The sequence below is a fragment of the Pleurodeles waltl genome, chromosome 4_1, assembly GCF_031143425.1.
Source record: "Pleurodeles waltl isolate 20211129_DDA chromosome 4_1, aPleWal1.hap1.20221129, whole genome shotgun sequence".
NCBI lineage: Eukaryota > Metazoa > Chordata > Amphibia > Caudata > Salamandridae > Pleurodeles > Pleurodeles waltl.
Window position 1 is genome coordinate 766,330,319 of NC_090442.1, and position 15,753 is coordinate 766,346,071.

At 43.1% G+C, this 15,753-nt stretch overlaps 2 protein-coding genes across 2 annotated transcripts in view; one reads left to right on the forward strand and one right to left on the reverse strand.

Moving 5' to 3' along the window:
- Positions 1-6,405, forward strand: part of KCP (kielin cysteine rich BMP regulator) — a 521,393-nt gene extending 514,988 nt beyond the window's left edge. Inside the window, exon 59 of the mRNA XM_069229392.1 lies at positions 1,702-6,405. Within this exon, the coding sequence (XP_069085493.1) occupies positions 1,702-1,919 (218 nt within the window). The 3' untranslated portion in view covers positions 1,920-6,405. The remainder of the gene's footprint in view (positions 1-1,701) is intronic.
- Positions 6,398-15,753, reverse strand: part of LOC138288130 (D(4) dopamine receptor-like) — a 102,014-nt gene continuing 92,658 nt past the window's right edge. Inside the window, exon 5 of the mRNA XM_069229393.1 lies at positions 6,398-7,865. Within this exon, the coding sequence (XP_069085494.1) occupies positions 7,660-7,865 (206 nt within the window). The 3' untranslated portion in view covers positions 6,398-7,659. The remainder of the gene's footprint in view (positions 7,866-15,753) is intronic.

A 15,753-nucleotide genomic window follows, 5' to 3' on the forward strand; every position in this document is an offset into this window, starting at 1 on the left:
TCAACTTACCTTCAGACTGTATAGCTGTTCTTAAAGAGTTGTGCAGACCTACAATCAGAGCAATTTGTGACTCTCTAAACAGGGTCGCAATTTTAAGGAATCGCTATTTTATGTATTTCATACATTCTGAACTGGCATTTTGCATTCGCAAACGGGCATTCTCACCGTTTGCGAATGCAAAATGTTTTCATGCATCTGGCCCCTATTTACAAGCCCCTCTGCGCCGCCGGAACATCACTTTTAGTGACGGTCTGGCGGTGTAGACTGTAGGGTCATATTTACAAGGCCACGTAAAGCCACCCTGCATGGCTTTTCTTGGCCTTGTAAATACGGGCTGAGGCAACGCAGCGCAAGTCACTGCACTGCATCACCCTGTGACAGGGAGGTGTGCCATGGGCGTTACAGTGGGTGTTCCCTCGTAACACCCATGGCATTTGACAAATTCCCAGATTTACAACATTTCTGTAAAGCTGGGAATGCGTCAAAAGCCTCCACTTCCCCAGGGGAGGCGTAAGGGAGGTGCAAAGAGGAGAAATACCTTTATTTCTTCTTGTTTTTCATTTTTCTATGTGTGATGCATTCTGCAGCACACAAAGAAAGTGGAAAATGCCTTTTGTGATTGTGAAAAACAATCATCCCTGCAACACAGACCCCCTTACACCATGGTGCAAGTGTGCCTACATAGGCGCATGGCAGCCCATTGTGCTCCATCGCAGGGGAAAAAGACAGTACTGCGCCAGATCGTATAGATCTATAGATTTTATATTTACTATTATTGTTTGCATGGTTCTCTTTCCTGCATCTCTATGCTACATCTACGTCCTCTGTCTTTGGGTGGAAAAACATTGGTTATGTTGTTGTTGTTTCACATCCAGCAAGCACCGGTATTGGAATTGCTTTCACTGTATATGGTGTGGGTAACCATAAATGCCAGGGCGTTAAATAGATAAATCTGACTGTTTCAGAGCGCGAGTGGTACAGTGTTAAATGCAGGGGAGGAGTGTCATTCCCCGCCAGCAGCGGCAGCTGCTAAACCTTTACAGGAAAATTATAATAAACTGGGTTTATTATCATTTTCTTGTAAAGGAGTGGGGCCATGGGGGTGATGAGTAGTGAGGGGAAGTACAGAGCACTCCCACTCAGTGCGCATGTACAGCTGGACAAACACACAAGTGCAGTAGGCAGTCTAAAGCCCCGCACTGTGTTGCTGGGCTGGAGAGAGCATGCATAGGCTCTCGGGCTGCCTGGGTGCCCCCTGGCTGGGTGCTCCCAGCCAATCCTGACGCTGCTCTGAGCAGCATCAGGATGGGCCGCAGGGCAGGCTGGGAGCCTGTGCCTGCAGCAGAGTAGGGGCGCGGTAGTGTCAGCGGCGGCGATTGAGGTAAGTGTTTTTTTAAATTAATTTAATGTTTCTTCCCTCCTCCCTCTGCCCCCTCCCCGCTCGCTGCCCCTCCCCTTTTGTGCGCTGTGAGCTGCGACTGGTTAAATGTAATGAGTGCTCAAGTGTTAGATAAATTGACTCTCCGTGTGGCATTAATCCAGTGTTAGATATGTTGACTGTCCATATTGCAAGCACTGTGGTCTTGCCGATTCCACCATTGTATGCTGTCCCTTGCCAGGGTTTGCTTGGCTTGAGTAACTCACTTGCGCCATGTGGTTGTGTACGTGCACTCACGTCTGACCCCTCTCTTCTCTTTACAGCTGTCGGCTGCCCTCACGACCGAGGCTTTGTTTTCGACGAGTGCGGCCCTCCATGCCCAAAGACGTGTTTCAACAAGGATGTGCCCCTGGGAACGATAGAGTCTCACTGCTTTAAACCGTGCGTCCCTGGATGCCAGTGCCCTGCTGGCCTGGTGGAGCATGATTCGCACTGCATCTTCCCCGAAGCCTGCCCGAAAATCATTTATGGAAGCCTGTGAGGTCATTCATCAAAGGCAGCAAACTGGCAGTCACAAAGCCTAAACCGTCCACGCTGTCAGTGCTGCACCAATGAAGATTGTGCGGAGCAGTCTTTATGGCACTGCAGCTTACATGGTATACTGTATGGAAAAACAGCTTATATTGTACACTCTGCCTTGTGTAGTTCACGCTGCAGTGTCCATGCTGCTGCGCCTTGTGTGGTGCACATTGTACAATCCAGGCCACTGCACTTTGTGTTCACCAATTGAGTGCCTCTGCAGTTTGTGTATAATACACTGTCTGAAGCACACTGGATTGTTGCAGACATTGCAAAGTGTGTGTTATATGTGCACCGTTGCCCCGACGGGGTGCATGTCATTGCAACTTGTGTGGAATATGGTGTCATGCCCACGTCAGCTTTTGAGCTAGTACACACAGATGACTTACCCTAACAGGCCTGCGACACTGCAGCTTGTGGAGTGCACACTGCAGTGTCCACTACTTTCTAGTTTATGTGATGGATACTGCATTGTTTGAGCCAGGTGCAAGCTGCAGTATCACGTGACTGCAGAACAGATGCTGTGCTCTTCAAGGTCACTGTCACTATGTACAAAATGCAATGTTGCCTTGTTCTCTCGAGCCTGATCGCAACCCCCAACCTCTCTTATGCTGGCATGTGCCGTGGCAAACAGTTTTCATTCTACAGGACTCACACACTCATCAATGGCATGGGCCCCACAAGGCTCACTTCGGCCCAAGTGTTGCCTCTTTGTTTTTCAAACACCTTGCTATTCCCATTTTTCTCTTTCCTATTTGTAACTTTTTATCTTCATTTCATCCTTACTTTCCCCTTGTCTCCCTTCTCTTTCCACCACTTTCCATTTAATTAACTTTCTCTACACCATTTGCTCTTTTTTACACTTCTCCTTTCTCCACAGCATCCACTAACTACTCATTTCATCTGTTGTTTCTTTTCCATCTCTCTTCGTGTCTTACAATCTGATATTGTTTTCTTCTTCATTCCATTCCCTACCCCAACTAAATCATCCCATGTCCTGTTTCTCCCCTTCGCCCTATCAAATCTTATATTTCCACCGCGTTCATTTACTCTCTTGTCCTATTTCATCTGCGTGGTTCTGCCATCTTCCCATTTGCATTTCACTCTTTTCCTCTCTTCGCACCTATTCTCATAGCTCACTACTCCATCTCCTATGAACCTTTCTTCCATAATTTTTCTTCTTTTGCTGTCCGCACCCAAGTTTTCTCCCATCATCCCTTTAGACTGTATCACTTAGCCCTCTTACCAAATCCCAAACTTCTGCCCTCACTCTCCCTTTCCCCAGGAGTTTCATTTTACTCCTTGTGAACTCTTTATCTACACCTTGCTTATTCTCTATTTGCTCTAGAGCCAAGTGTAACCCCCATAATTTCATTAGTCACACAGGTGCACCATTTGCGGGAACAGAAAAGAAACCACTAGATTCAGACTTCACTCTAAGGACATGACCATTAGAGTGCAGAAGAATCCCCCACCATGGGAAATCCCTTTTTAACCTACCTGTTATCTGTCATCTCTTCCTTCTCAAACAATCCCAACCACCCTTCCATTGCTGACCATGGTCACCAACAATTCAAAAATAGATATCACCAAATGTTTCCTTCTCCAGCATAACTAGGCCTGTAGCGAAGATCAAGTCAGAACTGTAGTTCTGCTCATGCATCAGTCCTTGGGGTGTCCATGTGAAGCCAAAACTTTTGTCTGCACCAATGTCATGTTGTGCTATAGACCCTGCATTGTTCCAGAGTATTTTATTACCAGCATCTTTAAGCCACAGAGCCCCACGGGCTATCACCTGCATTAGGATGTGTGTATATCTTTCCTCCTTCGTTATCTTCATTGAATTTGTTAGACAGGTTATGACTTGACTCTGAGCACCTCGTAGGCATTGACAACCTACAAAGCCTGAATCTGCTGGTCTTTGCACGCTGCAGTCTTGGTTAGTTGGGTGTGGATTATAATTGTATTTACACTGAGGGGTGGAGGAGACGAGGGTTGACTGGAAACTGCTCACTAGAACCTTCCTCGATCATGACGTTTTAGGAGGCTGAATCATCATGGTCCTATGAACTGATCATACTTCTCATCGCACCTCTGCTACTGCTATCTGTCCCATGGGAAAGACAAGTGACTAGTCAACTTCCACCCAGAGGGTGAAGACTGTCCTCTTCTCCTGTCATTCTGGCCAGTTGCAGTCCATTAGCCGGAACTCTATGAAGGCCACCCAAGATTCTGCCAAGAATATTAATTTTCCTTGCTGCAACAATTCTGTCACAGATATGGAGTTTACAAACGTTATCAATGTTTGCTGACGGCTTTCTGATTTAGGGATCAGAGTAAGCTTTTATAATTGCTTTAATGACTGCTTTCTAAAATTGTCTGTATGGTAAGACATGGCATTGTGACGTTGTGGCAATGACTGATCTTTTAGCTCTGTTGACAACAGTACTAGAACACAGCTTTTCTTCCGCTTCTCCTCTACACTCGCATTTCACCCAAAGGGTCACCCTATCCTGGCACCAAGACCGGGGCATTCTTGTGACATAGAACAGGGCACATCTGTAACTTAGGAGACAGGCCTCAGGGCATGTGCACCAGAACTCTGGAGAGGACCAGGACATGTGAACCGTTCTGGCATAGGAGAGGACCAGGTAACAGGCTGAGTGCTGTGTTCTGGCATAGGAAAGAGACCACCACAAAGGAATGCAATGGGGCAATATTTCCAGTAATAATACATTCAAAGCCCTACAGTATATAGGTTTACACTTTACTCCATACAAGGAGAGGTGGATGAAGAGGCTGCAATGCTCGTGTTTTCTACTTCTGATCACTCCTTTCATGGTAGTAATAATATTCTACTGCTCATTCAAGGTAGTCTCACGTGGTATACCCTGTTCGTTGCATGGCTATTTGAACAATCGCAGTCAGAAAGGGGGTAAATAATCCAAATTCTAGTATATGTGGGTTAGCACGTCAAAGACCCCCAACTCTGTTAAACACATCCTCCACCACTTGCAAAATGCTTACTGTGTCAACTGAAAGATACTGAGGTAGTTAAAATCTGAGCTTCCTACAGAATGGGTGTAGTAGTTAAAAGCAGCAAAAGTTTAAAAGTAGGAAAAGCATTTAGCTTAGTGTAGGATGTGAAGAGGAAAAGAGTCAGAAGCTCTATGCTGTGTCTCTCTATTCATGTCTGTGGCGGGGTCCACCTCTTTGTAAGCTTTGGTTCAGTGTCAAGACACATTCAGGTTTACAGTGTGTATCAAACACTGGCTGGCAACTGAGAGATCAGAACCTTGCTAGATAGGATTGCGCCCGTAGGGCTGGTGCAGAATTAGTCAGATGTCACATCTTCAGAAGAGCTCTAATGGTTTTCAACTGTATGTCCATATTCCAGTGAAACACTACGGATGTTTATTATATGCATGTTGCTTTTTCAAAAGGGGAAACAATCAGCATGATGTCTTGCAGAAATAATAATATCAGGCTCATTCATATTTTTGATTTTCAGCGTTCAGTATTAAAGAAAACCCTTCAAGTAGGATTTCTATGGCATTGGAAGCTGGCAAACCGGAATATAAATTGACCTATAATGTTATCAATAATACCACACGCTCCTTTTTCTTTTTCTATTTTTGAAAACGTAAATTAACTTGGTCTAGGTAACCATGTATTTTCCCTGCTGTCAGTGCATCATCAATCAATGGCTTGAACCTCATTATCGGTTCAGTAAGGAGCCCTGGATGTATGTTAACATACTCTTATATGTAAATGAGAGATTTCTAGACTGGAGTCATGTCATGCCAATCACTGGTGCCATTAGTTCATGAACTCGCCCAACATGATCCTCATTTGGGTGGTGTTCCATTGAAGATTCCCAACAGTATATCATTCCACTAGAGTGTAAATTTTTTTTTTTTATCAGGATACTCTGTAACTACCACTATACTCTCAAATCTATCTTTTTCATATTTGCCTCTCAAAAACAAATGCTTCAATCACAAAAGGCCATGACTCCAGCAAATGAACCCAGCACACTTGCTTTCTCGCATGCTCCAATAAATGCTCAGATGGTCTTTCGCCTGGTGCCTTTGATGCGAGGACCGTACTACTGTTGTAAATGCCTGTGGGGTGTATGGCAATGTTGGGGCGTAGCCTCCTCTTGTTTCTTCAGCAAGCTTGGACATTCCCCGTCTTCCGCTCAGTGCTGATAGTTCGGAATGGAGAGCAAGGACAACCAATGTCTTCCTGGGAGCAACAACAATGCTTTCAAATACATAAAGGTGCTGACATTTTTATGAAATGACAAAACCACTGTTTTTTATACACTCGTAATTATTTTTGTACTTTTTTCTATTTTCACAGTTGTTTGTATTTATTATTGTGATGATGATTTCCATTTTTATACTCCATTTCAGCCTAATAAAGGACCGATTAATGCTCTGATATACAGGTCTCCAGCTGCCTTTTTGTAGTAGTTGCTGATTGGGTTACCAGTGTGGATAATCAGATTCAGTGTTGGGTTTTGAGAGGGCATTAGTGTTCTTAACAAAGAATGCTTGTTTTCCAGAAGTAAGGTTTGGAAGAGGCGAGATATCAGCTAACAGGAGCTTGCTACAACAATCATTATTCCATTACCATTTGTTTTTAATAATGTCTGCAACTGTGGCTCACCTCCTGTCTTACAAGTGTGGCTACCCCCGTAGTTTAGCAGTGGGTCCTCACTAAGCAATGAACTTGCAGCCACCTGCAACTTTTGGGCATATTCCAAAGTGCATCCTACTTTTCAGATAGATCTGATGGTTGTATTTGAATATATGGACACAACACGGATACACAGTTGACCTATATTAAAACATTTATGACCCGTAAGACTACCAATATACAGAGCCCTGGCAAAGATGACAGGAACTTTTAGTATTTGTCAACATAGATGTATGGCACATCTCTTCATGACCCAGAGCTGAAGATTTTTTTATGCTATTTATCCTTTGCCTCTGTTCACATGTTCCAAGTGCAGTATACAGTAGGTCGCTTATAAGAACCAGAGTGGCCTTTCACAGAACTGCTTGAAAGTACCTCCTACACAGAAGGGGAGGGCTCACCATGACAGATCAAGGTCGCAAAGATGTTGATGGTTAGGTCCTAGGACAGAGGAAACACGACCTTCTTTTGTTTCTAGTGACATTTTTTCGTAGTAATATCTTTTACCGCAAATTGTCTTAGACTCATTTGAAGTGGCTAATGCTGAGGGCGGAGACAAAATTGGACTTTGCTTCAACACTGGAATTTGGAATACTCAAGGGAGATAACTCGGTTGCTCTATTGACGGTTCCCGCTGCAGCTCCCCAAGGATGGGTGTTGTGTTGTTTCCCTGTGGGCTAGCAGTCTGGCCGCTCGTTATGTACACTAAGGATCTGAGCTATCATGAGTTGAAAGGCATTATTGTGACCAACTAGATTCTGCTAGTCTTTCTCTAAATTTGTTAATATAAAGTTCAAGCATGGAGAAAGGCAAAAATAATTCATTTTAATTTACATCACAGCACGTAAACTATCCGCCAACTTCTTCTCTGTTTAAAAGAGCCTTCTTGTTCTTGATGGTTAACAGTGTGAGCGAAGCAAGAGTACTTGTCTTGACCCCCTAGCCCCTGAAAACTGAGATTGTTTTCCCTTCGCGTGTCTTTGCCTTGACTATTGACCTCATGTCTGGCAGCTTAGAAGCTTCTGGAACACTTTGCGGAACTCCGTGTTGAAAGCAGTGTAGATAATGGGGTTGACCGCACTGTTCACGTACCCCAGCCACGTGACCACGCTGATAAGCTTTGGCCCGATGTTACAGGACAAGGTGCAGAGGACCTTGGTCACATGCACTACGAAGAAGGGCGTCCAACAAGCCAGAAACACACCTGTGGGAAAAGACAGAGAGGAAATGTCAATACAAGTTACATCTCACAGAAGTCGGGTACAACTGTCACAGAGTCAATGCAAAGAACAGATGGAGCCCAGAATCTTCTCTCTTATTCCATCATCATTCTCACATTTTGGGATGGAATCTGGAAAATCATATCATCAAATCTAGATCGTCTGATTCTAAATGCTGTTATTCCAAGCAGAATAATGTAAACCTTTGGAGGGCGCTCGGGGTTTGTGGCAATCACTGCCTCTAATGACATGCTAGCCTAGAGATACAGTGAATTCATGTTCAAACCAGTGGTATGCTACCACAACAGACACTGACATCCTGGAGGCATCCGTTTCAAGAATACTGCCCTTCTCTTCATGATGGCACATTCCGTTGGTTATGTTTTCTAGCACCACGAGGCCAAGTGGTATTATCTAGCTTTAGAAGCAAACATTAACATAACATAAAATGGACAACAACTGTGTACAGGAAGTTGGGGCGAAATCAGTTTGGCTTTCACATGAATGTCAATTAACATATGTATGAAATCACCTTTCAACAAAGTTTGCCTCTGTCCGATATTTCACCACACAGATGAGGACATTTCCATGGCATGACTGTGATGACGAGAGACTGGAAAGAGGTCCAAGGCTGTACAGTTGTTGTCATGATCCATGTCTAAGGTCTGGATCAGAAAAGATGGGGTAAGAGCCAGAAGAAGGCCAGAGGACAGACGAGAGAAACAGATAAGGAATGGATGATTGGCAAGAGAGGGTACTAGAGACCAAGGTGTCGAAAGAAAAGGTGAGATGAGTAGCCAGCGGTGGTTCCAGTGTAAGAGCAGAGGAGAGTTCCTCCCCCCACACTGCTGTGGAGAAGGTGTGAAAAATAAAATTATTTTATTACTATTTTATATTTTACTCTCTGCCAATCGAACTGATTGTGAGGGCGTGGCGAGACTAGTGGGCTTTTGCTGCTGATTGGTAGCAGTGAGGAGTGGCTACTTCCATTTGAAGCTATCTTGAAATGGCCACCCGTACATACACAATTCAAACCTCTCCAAACCAGCTGTCCTAGACAGCTGGGTGGAGAGCAGCCACAGGCCTCCAGTGCCTTTTGGAGCGCTGAGCTAATCCTGCTCCCGCCAATCTAGGCACTTCACTCATGCTGCTTAACATTGTTAGCATGAGAGAAGCATCTGAATTGGATAAGGGAGTTAGCTGTAGGACCTCACACGTGGATGAGTCTGGAGTCATGGACAAGAGAACATCGAGGATGCACTGGGACGTGCTTCAGGCTAAGGTAAGTTAAACATTTAATTTTCCTATGTACATTTTTTTTTGTTTCAATAATGTAACGAAACTGGTGCTCACGTTAACCTCTGCAATAACGGGTCAAGTTCTAATCATTTAGCGCCCCATCATTTTTATAAGTCACTATCCACCACTGTGAGTAGCAGAGGAATCTAAAGAGAACATGAGTAGGGGCTGAGAACAAAGTGAGAGGAGGATGGAAGGAAAATTAAAGAAGGGCGATAAATGTTCAAGGCTCAGTATGCTGAGAAGTGTGTGGAAAGAGGGTTAAGGGAGTGAATGAAGCAGAAGTATGTGGAAGAGTGAGGAGACAGAAGAAAGAAGGGCGAGGGGACAATCAGGTACAGAAAACTGAGGAGGAAGAGGAGACTAAGGAGAAAAGGCTGCTATCCATGATATGAAAATAAGAAATGCTTGAAAAGTTCTAGTATTGCCACTAATACTAGTCATTGGGAAAAAATTCAGAAAGAAATGCGAATAAAGCTGGAGGACAAATCTGGGTACCACAAACATATCATTATTGTGATCTACTGTACAGAGAGAAAAATATGTTTTGAAATTTTCTGATTTTCTTTAATAATGTGAACTGATCTGGTCACCCTTGTGCTTGTCATAAAGCGAATTTATGAGCCATTTGGCTTTCTGATTAAGTAACTACGGGCCAGATGTATCGAAATCACATTTTGTATTCCCTAAATAGCAGGTTTTAAGAAATCGCTATTTAGGGAATGCAAAATGCTATGTATCAAAATAGCGATTCCCTAATAGCAATTCCTACAGAATCACAATCACTATTAGGAAATCACTATTAGGGATTGCGACTCCATTCATTCCTATGGGCCTTGAGGCCCAAAAATGTGAATTGTTTTGCATTTACTAATTTGCGATTTCCTAATAGGAATTTGCAAATTAGGAAGTGCAAAACCAAGAGTGCCGAGGGCCTTAGGCCCCCTTTGATGCACCCCAAAAAACACAATTGTGCATATGTAAAGCACACACATGCCCTAGGGTCATGTGTGCGCTACTTGGCACTTACAAAAATTAAATTTTAAATGGCACTTTTAAAAATGAATTTTTAATGCATTTTTTAAAATTGTGCATGATTACCATCAACCTGTGGTTGATAGTTTCCTAAATGCCCAGTTCGCAAAAATTGTGATTCCCTAAAATGGGACTGCAATGCCTTTCATACATTGTGAAAAGCTATTTTGCATTCGTAATGGGGAAACTTACTGATTTGCATTGTTCTTGAATCTTTTGATTCATCTGACCCCAGATGTCATCAGGGCCCCAATCCCCACTATAAGTAAATACTGTACTACAGGCTTGGAATGTAGGGAACAGAAGGCTTGGCTTGTATTAGAGGGGGAACAATACCCCACAATCAAATGGTAAGCAAGCCACTTCATAAACACTAAACACACATATACTACACAAGTCCAACAACAATGGTGATAGCTGCATACATTGAAAATTAATATGATCTGATTAATTTGGTACAGGAGTGACCTTAGAGCATTTTTAATTACCATTGCCACACTGAATAGACAAGCCCACAAGAACCAACAGCCATGAAATTTTATAAGTGCCCAGGTGACTACATTTCATATTATGTCCAAACACATCAAGCAGGCCTCTAAAACACCACCCGAACTCCTGACCTACATGATCTTCACATTGCTCTAATGAGGGTTTAGCATGAACTGTGATATATTATGCCCACTACCTTCAATACCGTAGGGCCAGATTTAGCTCTTGGAGGGAGGAGCACCTTCCATCATGGTTGCAGAGGGCTTAGCATCCATCATCCGGGTAGATGGTAATTGAAAAGATCTACTATCACTGCGGTTCTCTTCAAGGTATTAAGTTTTCTTTTGACAGCTATCCACCAAATGTTTACCATTATTTGTTTTTCCGAAACAAATTCTCAAAGTGTGAGTTTGTAAATGAAAAACAAAAACACTAATGACCGCCAGATGCAGGAGATTTCTCCCAGGGTGTAGGGTCACTGTGTTTTTCCATACCTCGCCACCAGGTGTTTCCTGGCTGTGATAGAAAAAAACATCAGACTGTCCATTCTAAATAGACTAGGCGGTGTAATGGCTTTTCTCTGACAATTTCTGGCTGTTGTAGGTAGTTTTCCTTCGATGGAGCCAATGGGGGCTCCTGTGACAGAAAGCTGACAGACCTTACAACACTCAATAAGGCACGTGGAACATCAGTTTTGAGTACATGGTACTCTTTCACAATTATGACGGAGTACACTGTCTGTCAAAATCTACATCTGACCCTTAGTTACTTAGCCGAATCTCAGCATTGTATAGTGAAATACCAACAACCATTGAAAAACAATAAATAAGCTGTAACAATCAAATACCATATTGGGAAAACATTATGACAAAGTGCCAGATGTATCATTCTTTACAATAGGGATTACCTAATTGCGATTTTTTGCGAATCGCAATTAAGTAATCACTATTGGAATGTATGAAACTCCAGGAGTTTCATGCTCTGATTTGCAAGGGCTCACAAATGGACCTACGTCATTAGTATTCATGAGGGAGGTCGCAATTTGCGAGCCATTGAGAATGGCTACAATCACACGGATGGGGCCTGCTGGGCTCAACAGACCACCATGTCTGTGACTGCTTTTTAATAAAGCAATCTTTTTTTTTTTAAATGCAACCCGTTTTCCCTAAAGGAAAACGGGATGTGTTTAAAATGAAAAATGAAAAGTTTTCTTTTAATTTTTTAAGAATAGGCAGTGGTCCATGGGACCACTGCCTGCTCTTAAAAAACGTTTTTGCATGCATTCAGAAAGAGGAAGGGGTCCCTTTGGGACCCCTTCCCCTTTGCGAATGGGTTACCACCAATTTGAAATTGGTGGTAACTGCGATTGTTTTGTGACCGCATTCACTGTCAAAAAACAGTTATACATACCTCTCTGAATCGGTATTAGGAAGGGACACCCTTCCCACGCCCCTTCCTAATACTGAATCAATATGTAGTCACAAATCTAATTTGCAATTCGGTAACAAGTTACCGAATCACAAATTGGACTTGTTACATACCAAAATTAATTTTCCCGAATGCAAACGGCCAGTTGGGACATTTGCAATCGCAAAAGTGTTTGATACATCTGGCCCAAAATGCCTAAGGCAAATAGTTCACTGTTCAAACTTATTTCACATTGCCTTCAAGCGATTCCTCTTTCAAAGTAATTATGTGATAACTTTAATACAGCACAGGCTGGTCATGGCTGCCAAAAACTGAACATATAGTACATATCCTACCAAAACTCAAACATCCATCCCTAGGTTCAAACTGAAATGTTTTGTATTTCCCTAACAGCCAATTAACTAGAAAATATTTTTTCTGCTTAACATTCTTGCTTTCAAAGTTTCTGTAAGGAACCCTACCCCTACCAAGCTTCTCATACAATTCTAAACTCTTTTTGTGCCTAAGAGTTTATATACAGTTACTCTTTCTAATAAAGAAGTCTGTGCTGAAAAATCTAATTATTCCACTTTTGAAGATGGCCTCCTTATGCACATCTATTTTTGCAAACATTAGTTTCATAACCACATTGCTGTTAAGGGCTAAATATCCTAGAAAATACAAAAACCACACAGCTCCAGAATTTGTCCCGATTACATTCTGGTTTCAAACCACTGAAATGAAATAGCTCTACATAGATTTTGGAATGATAACCATAACATCATTGATGAGGGAAAAGCCACTTTTCTGGCCGTATCAGAATTATCTGCTTACTTTAATATTGTACGCCAATGTGTTTGCTGATCACAGAATAGATCACACCTGATAAAGATGGTCTCTTGTACATCTGAGACTGCTTGTCTGTAGTGCAGCATAGCATGCAATTGCCTGCTTTTTTCAAGATCTACCTTACCTCACTCTGATTTCTTCTGGAGCTTTCAGATAATGACCCAGTCTAAACAGGCAACACACACATCTATATTAAATTTGTGGTTAATCCCACTCTTTGTAGAGACTTAGAGAGAGAGTTATTTAATATTCTGTGATGGATAGTATAAGAAATTCCCTTTCTTACACGGTCTCCCTGGATTTTTTTTGTCTTTCTGCTGAATCCTATTATTGCGGGCTGTAGCACTTTACTTCTGCCTATCAGTGGAAAGTGACTGCACTCCTACTTTCAACATAATTACAATGGCATTCTCTTATTTGGCATAGTTATTATTCCTGTAAATCCCTAGTATATAGTACAAAGTGTACCCAGGGTCTGTAAATTAAATGTCACTACTGGAGTGCGACACCCATTTTGCCATCCACTACAGTGACAGTGTAAAACATGTTTTCAGGCCTACCACTGCAGTCTGACTGTGGCAGTTGAAACACTGCAATTTGACCTGTCAGAATAGCCAGGTCAAATCCTTCCTTTTCAATATTAGTAAGTTGCCCTGATGTAGGCCTTATTGCCCATAAGGCATGGTGCATGGTATTTAAAAGTAGGACATTTAGAAATGTAATGTGAAATATGTCCTTACAAAGAAGAAGCAGCAACAGCTATTTTCACTGTAGCAAGGCTGGCTGCTCCACAGGAAAGCACTGGGATGCAATATTAAATCTAATAATGTATCTCCAGCCTGGAAACATTGAGAAATGTAATTATTGGATGCATTGTACTATTTGACAAAAAGCCCAATTGACTTGTGAAGTCAGATTGTTAATGCATATTAAGGAAAAGGTATTTTTAGAAAGGTACCTTTCCCCCACCTAAATTTGTATTAGCCTCCGAACGCAGCCCTCGGAGTATTCCACCTTGAATGAGGTGTGAAAACTGCTCTCAGAGCAGGAGAAAAAGACTTGGGTGAGAGGTGGTGTTCCTGTTCCGGTGGCAGTGTCCAGAAACTTAATTAACTTCAAAAGGGCTTCCTCTGTCACAGACAGATGTAAGATGACGCCTGCACAAGGCCTTGCTTTGTTCCCCTAGTAAGCCAGGCTCCAATCACAGCAGGACGAGAGCTTCCCACAGAATTGGTTTAAAGTGACCATAAAGAAGGAGCTGTTTACAGGCACACAGGCTCTGCACAAGGGGAGAAGGGTTTCACTATCTTTGATTTAGGCAGGTAGAGGTACTATGGGACTGTTTGCTGCAGGGCACAAAGGAAATGCTACAAAAGTGGGTAGGGTAACCTCTGGAAACTTTCACCCGATTGGTTAGGAAGGAGTCACCCCCATCCACAGGCTGGTGTCAGACATTCATCTGGCATATCCAGTACCTTCCTCGAAACACTGCAGGCCCTGAGGAAGAACAGAAGAGAACTGGAGTTGCTACATAAGACCTGAGAAGAGGCCTTAAGGACCTGCTCTCCCTCTTGCACCTAGGAGAGGGATTCGTATCCTAAGGGCTATATGGCTCACATGCTGTTCAAGCTATAGAGATACAATGAGTTACAAGAGTTGTTTCCTGACCAAATCCAGCTAAACTCGACTTGGACCCTGGTGTTGGCCAATGCTGGAGTGAGTTTTGACCCCCAAGCACTGTTGCTGAGATCCTGGAATCCCGGGTCATGGCAAAGTGTACTTCTTCTAACATCCCGAGATACCTACTACTTAAAAACCTTTGGTGCCAAAGAGCTTCAGAGGAACAGGACAAACTTGCCAAGACGATCAGACCTGGGTTCATTTCGGTTGCACTAGAAATTCAGAGTTTTCTGCAGCAGCAAATCCAATTCAGCGGGACCTTGCAGTGAAGGTATCAGGACTTCGGGAACCCACTTCGGCTACAGCCTGCAGGTTTGCCCCACTGGAAAAAATCAGAGCTTCAGAAAAGTGACTAAGGGGTTGATTTATATCTTGGCAGTATTACAGACAATCCGCTGCTGCTGCGGACCCGAAAAACACCATTAAGTTGATAGTGTTCTGTCTGCTGTATTTAGATGTATTGTATTGTAGATGTATTGTGGCTGAGCCGTCAATTGCCACAACAGAGTGTTTTTACTAGCTGTTAGGCTGGCAGGTTCCCGACAACCATATTTAGATATTAAAGTTCTGCTGGCGGTGTACTGGTGGCGGATTGCTGATGGAGGGAGCCCGTCGCTGGACCCAATAGACATTGGACAATGGCGGGGCTATGGAATAAAGGTAAGTCACACACACACATTGTACTTTAGCCATATGTGACCCCCTGCATTACACACCACACAATGCAACACATACACACTATTATACATTGCCATTCCAAAACCATACTACACGTACATGCCGAAAGCACACATTGCCATACATCCATGACACAACACACACACAATTGACATTACACCCACACACGACACAACCACAACTGACACAGCTACACACTCATCTACAGAAACACACTCACACACAAGCACAACTACACACATCACGACAAAGATAACCACACAATTACACTCACCTGAATGGTGCGCACAGCAACCCAACCAAACATGCACAAAGACATCAAACCCACATGCAAGTGGCACACATACAGACACAATCACAACTCCCACTCCAGCTCCCTCTACCTCAACCAGCCAATCCACTCGCACACACATACACGTACTGACTCACATACAC